The sequence below is a fragment of the Pundamilia nyererei genome, unplaced genomic scaffold, assembly GCF_000239375.1.
Source record: "Pundamilia nyererei isolate P.nyererei 1_Seehausen unplaced genomic scaffold, PunNye1.0 scaffold00128, whole genome shotgun sequence".
Lineage (NCBI taxonomy): Eukaryota > Metazoa > Chordata > Actinopteri > Cichliformes > Cichlidae > Pundamilia > Pundamilia nyererei.
This window is the reverse complement of record NW_005187529.1, coordinates 617461-623381: the sequence shown is the minus strand read 5'-3', so window position 1 is coordinate 623381 and position 5921 is coordinate 617461. Positions and strand designations below refer to the sequence as shown.

Genomic DNA, 5921 nt, shown 5'->3' with positions numbered 1-5921 from the left:
GTACTGGAAGTTTTTCTGGTTTTCTGCTTGTAGGCCAAGCAAAGTTTGTATTTTCTATACATCCAAATGATCACTTTTTAATTTCTTGGAAGCTTTATTTAGCAGGGGTCTAAGCCTACCAGATTATTCATTAGATTAGTCCTAATTTACAATTTTCAATTTTCATCCATTTAGATTCGATAAAGGTTTTAGGGGCGTGGCTTCTCTCACGGACAGGTTTGCCGCCACACCTGGGCTGATTGAAGTCACTGAAGCAGACCTGTGTCTTACCTTTGTGGTGCTGCTGCAGCTTTGGTGCATTCTTTTGGAATTATCTGAAAAATAATATGACTTGTCATCTTCAACAGCTTGTCCAAGAAGTTTGTGCTTCGGTTTTGGTGAGTGAAATTCTAGTATTTTAGTAGCTGTTATGTTGCACTAATTAGCAGGTATATGCGACCATGCGTAGCAGGTGCTGCTCGCTAACAACACTATATCCTTAGCTAAACTTAGTACTTCACACTCTCATTCAAATATTATTACTTTATATTCATATTACTTCAAATATTATTAACAAATAAAACATGGTGACGGCTAAAATGGTAACATTGAGATTTCAAAACGCAGTATCACACTGTGGCATTTCCATGTCGTTTATAGTGAATAGCTCAGTGTGCAAACTGCACTACAACACAACAACACACTATGATAGTGTGTTTTCAATAAGTGACAGCAGCAGTGTGTGCATGCAGTGTTGTTTGAAATGATGAAGACAGTGTATTTTCATTTGGCTCCTAAATTCTCCTGCAGTATTTGTTTGGATAACTATTTTCTAACTATAAATTGTTCTTGTTTTTTATTTATTTCTTTTTTAGAAAGAGGGGCAATACATATTAATGAACATTTTAACAAATGTAAATATGCCAGATTATAGCCTTGGGCTAATTTCCATCTGCAGACCCTCTGGCAGGTTGGTGTTAAACACAAGTTAGTAAAAACATACAGAGACACTATTTACAGGTCATGTGACAAGGACAAAAACAGTGATCACATTATACTAGAACAAACAATGACAAGGAGAGTGGACACAGAGGACAGTATTTTTATTTTTATTTTGGACTGTTTAAAAGTTTTCCTTACATAACCTGATTTGAATCCTTCTCATTTATGCAACTAAGGAAATAGTCACCAGAACATCCCTAGAAGAATGCTTGGTTGTCCTCCTTTGGTGAAACAGGGCTAAAAGCACAGTTTTGTGAAGTGAAGCAGCCAGTGTTAGGATAGTGGCTTTTTTGCCCTCTTTGACACAGGTGGGCAGTGATTGAGGTTGTAGACTCAAAGCCTCTGCACTGAAGAATCTCACTGTCTACCTCTAAAAAGTAATTTTTGGGAGCAACGCCACTTTGTCTGCAGCCATAGCTCTTGAAGAGACACACATGGTCATTTCAGCCATTAGCAGCAGGATACCCATTACTCTTGGGGCACACCTGGACATGTAGTTAACACTGAGCACATGCCTGTGTACTGTGGCCCCATTTCCATGCTTTACTTAGAATGGATTATCATCACCTTTATGGCCATTTAAATTCACACTTGGAAAACACTTAAATTTTCAAAGACTGACTAGTTCAAATTATTATTATTCTTTATTGTTCCGTGTGAGCCCTTGCTTCACAGACAGGGGACTTTAAGTGTTTTTGTCTTTTAGCATTTAAACAATGTTGCATAAACCAGAACAACTGAAAGCAGGCCAGCCTACAAATGTAATTCAGCTCTATAAGAATGTCTGCAGCTGTTAGTTGTTTGCATGATCTTATCCTTTGGTAGTGATTACTTCTTATCATCAATCACTAGCCAGATGCTCCAACTCGGTGTTGCGTTTAAAATTGGTTGCTGATGTTCTGACTTTTGAAAATGTGAGATTTCTTTTTTTTTTTTTTTTTGGTCACAATCTGAGGATCTGTACTGATGGCTTCCTTTAAATGTACATAAGGACTGACTTCAGCAGTTCCTTTGGGAGCTGCATTGTCTAAAATCTTTCACCTCTTTCTTCCTTTCCATTCAACAAGAACAGTCCACGTTAGTGGAGATAAAGTAAACAAATATGAACAATTTACCATACTAAAATAAGTTGAAAGTGATAACAGACTTGGTTTGACATGAGCCATTCTTTGAGATGTGCCTTTTAAAGTTTCATATGTTGAACTCTCCTCTAGGAAGTGGGCAAGTCTGTGGAAAATCTTTATCTATACATCTATACAGCAAAACAATCATACTAGAACTTGCCATGCTGACAGGCTGTATTTCTGTTTTGCAGCATCCTTTCATGGGTACCTGTTAACTTCTGAGAGAATGAGTGATGCTGACATCATGTTCTTTATTTGAAAACAATTGAAGCAATGCAAAGAAGTCTGTTTCTCACAGTCTTTTTTTATACAATGTCATAATGTGTATTTTTAAAGTTTTGGTCCCATTTACAGTAAACTTGATGATACAGCAGGATATGCTTTAGGACGTGGCTACCTTGTGGTTGACAAATCACCGCTGTATGGGTGTGGAATCCTCTCATTCTTAGTCAGATCCACTCCTTGCTTGTCACAACTTTAGAACTTAAAGCCATGTTGGCTAAAATGCAAAACCCAAGACTTCGAAAGAGCACAAACCAAATGCTGACTTAGCATAGTGGTTACATCCATCTTTTGTGTACAGGCATGTGAAAAAGAGCATTTTCACAGCTTTACTACTTCCATAAGAATTAAGAGGGTGGCAATCAGGTGCTGTTAATCAAATACACTTGACAGAGCATCCACGAGTGTGATCACCTCTATTAAAGCAGATGTTTTGGGAATTTGCTGGTGTGGAGTATTCGAGTGTGAGTCAACACAATGCCAGTTTTCCCAAGAGTGGACATATCTCAGCAAATTTACACCAAGGTCAGACCATACAATAATTAGAAAATTAAATACAAAAACAAGAGCTACATCTCAAACTATAGACTTTGGTTAGCTTTTGAAATGTTTATGACATTAAAACTGGAAAAAGACTGAACAAATATGGCTTGTTTGAATGAGTTGTCATGAAAAAGCCTTTTCTAATTATTTTTTTGGCCTTTTTTTCAGCCTTTATTGGATAGGGACAGTGAAGATGGACAAGAAAGTGGGGGTGTAGAGGGCCACGGGTTTGGACTCGAACCCGGCCTACTGCTCTCCAGCCATTTTTTTCCCCACTTGTACAAGTGCTGTGTTGTGGTATACATTAATGCTCTCCGGAAATTTTTTTTTTTTTTGACGGGGTGTGTGTGATAAGTCGAGCATATTAATTGATTAATTATTTTCTAGCTAATTGTACATGTTTTATCACCCTGATACAATCAGCTCCTAGCTGGGGCTGCAGCACCCCCATTCTGTTTGTCTGGTTGTTGGTAACTGCCAAATTGTAAACTTTATTTTTTGTTGTACAAGAACAAAAATAAATCCTCCAGTCTTGTTTTGCTCTCCCTTTCTGACTTGCTGTAAGGATATTAACCTAGGGTGTGTTCAGTCTTCTCAGAGAGCCTGCTGGGCTGTAAAAATAAAATTCAGTCCATCCATGTGACACAAACTGCATTCAGCAGGTCACATGACACAGGAGAATTGGCTCCAGGCACAGGGACATCAACAGAGTAACAAAGATGGTCACTGAGACAATTTTCAGCAGGATATAAAGTACTTGAATTGACCTCTATTTTCAGCTCTAAATGACTCACCCAGTGTCAGGGGGCCTTTTATGGTCACATGACAATTGGAGAATGTTTGTTTATGAGATACGCCTGAAGGAAAAAAAGGGAACCACTTCAAGTCATGCTAGTCTCCTTAGTCTTGCAGTGAAGCAGTGTAATACCTGTCTTTTTGATGAGACTGGAAAATGACAAAAATAAGTTCAGACTTGCTGCTACAAAATCATTTAAGCTTGACTTTGCTGTTTGTGATGACAATTTATCAAGAGACCAAAAAAAAGATTTGGATGCTTTCGTGGATAGCACACATTCATCCAGCTCGTCGAAACAAAAGTAGGTATTGCAGTTTCTAGCCTAATTCATTTACACAGTAGCTTATGTACTGTAATAGCTGATGGCAGTATGTGGGGTGATCTGGGAGCCTTTGGTGAAGAAAGGAACTGGACTTGATGTCAGATGAGTAGTTTTCAGCCTCCCATGCTGACTGAGAGCAGCCTCCTTCCTATAATTTACCTTTTTTGGAAATGATCTGCTAAGTAATTAAAAATTTATTTCCCCCTCAAATCCCATAAGGGCAGAATATCTGCAAGGCATGCAAAGAATATCTCGTGCCATCTGAGACACAAATTGCTGCAATATCCCCGCTCAGTACTGACTTACAGCATTGTGTAAACGATTACCTGCATCGGCTTTTGTAGTAATGATGCAGCAAGTGTGCACAGTAGGCAGATTCTGTGGTTCCCTCAGCATGAAAGAGCACTTTGTTTATAAGTAAGTAGTTGAGGAATACCCGTGCCTCTGTCAGGGTTCAGAGTTATGCTCCCATTGGAGCCACTAGTATTAAACACAAGAACACAGTTTGGCTGAGGCAAACAGCAAAAAAGGTTTGTTGTATTTGCCCGAGGTGTCTTAATACCCATGTGCACAGCTGCTTTTTTTTTTTATTCAGAGTTAACTCTTCACCTGTCCCATTTTACTTTTGTAGTATTTTAAAATGCATCACTAAAAGTGAGTTTGCCTATGTGTGTCTATGGTCCAATTACAGTGTAGTTGTCAGTTATTTGATCATATTAATGCTACTTTTTGTCTGTTCTGTCAGGAGAGGGGTCCTCTGTCAGTTTTCCTACATCCCATCTGCCCTTCTGTCTCTCAGTACTTGTTTGTTCCACAAACATATATGTATAGCATTTTTCTATTTCATTACAGCTTCAGACCTTGTCCAATTCAGGAATACAAGCACAATATATATTGTTACGAAATCAGTTTCACCCCGGTTCTTTTATTCCTCGGGCATCCAGAGACGGCACTGGAACTCAGTAGTCATTTCACAAAACCTTTATTCATCTTCATTTAAGCATGCATCTTCTAGAAGGGAAGACGTGCAAGGCCGGTGTCCCTCTGCAGATCTTCCACTCCTTTGTTTGTTACAGCCAGCTTTATAGAAGTGACCCCATCATAAAACCGCCATGGTGTGCTGCAAACTCTGTCTGTGTGTGTATGCACGAGCACGTGAGTGCCTGCGTGTGCGCGTACCCGTGTGTCTATGTGAGTGACTGTGCATGTAGGTGTGGGTGCGTCATAACAGTCAAAGCACTGTGTGTGTGTCTGTATACGTGACTTCCTGGGGGTGATAAAAGTAATCTCACCCAAGCTACATCAAATTCCTTTAGACAACATACAAAACAGAGTTAACATATTACAAACACTGAGACCCCCACTCTGCATCCACTGGGCCAGTGGCCTCTTGTTGTCTTACATTTACAGATCATGTGGAGAGTCTCCTGCAAACCTACTTCTAAGTTATAACAATTATGAGTTTCTATTAAAGGTACAAGCATCAGCAACCCCCAACTGTAGCTTCCTGTCTCCTTTTATGACAGCAGAACCCAGTGTCCATAAATTCCTTTCTCTCTAAACAATTACACACACTCTCAGGCTACAGCTAAGCCAAACTAAAACACACAAACAAATCCTTCCCTATTCCTCTGACCTATTGCTGGACCCTCTCATCTAAGCAAATTTAACACATTACATTCTAATAATTATTTTCATGTATTCACAGTGTGTGTGTGTGTGTGTGTGTGTGTGTGTGTGTGTGTGTGTGTGTGTGTGTGTGTGTGTGTGTGTGTATGTATAATGAAACAAGGTCATTAAGACTTTGTGGTGCAATATGAGATTTAAAATGTTGTTTAGATCATGAGTTCCCACAGCTTGGGTCTCTCTTCTC

General features: G+C 39.2%; 1 protein-coding gene across 1 annotated transcript in view; it reads left to right on the top strand.

Moving 5' to 3' along the window:
- The first annotated feature begins 219 nt into the window (after window positions 1-219).
- The window catches only part of LOC102204136 (RNA-binding motif, single-stranded-interacting protein 3), a 158710-nt gene continuing 153008 nt past the window's right edge, over window positions 220-5921 (top strand). The window contains exon 1 of the mRNA XM_005743148.1: window positions 220-377. Coding sequence (XP_005743205.1) covers window positions 327-377 — 51 coding nt within the window. The 5' untranslated portion in view covers window positions 220-326. The remainder of the gene's footprint in view (window positions 378-5921) is intronic.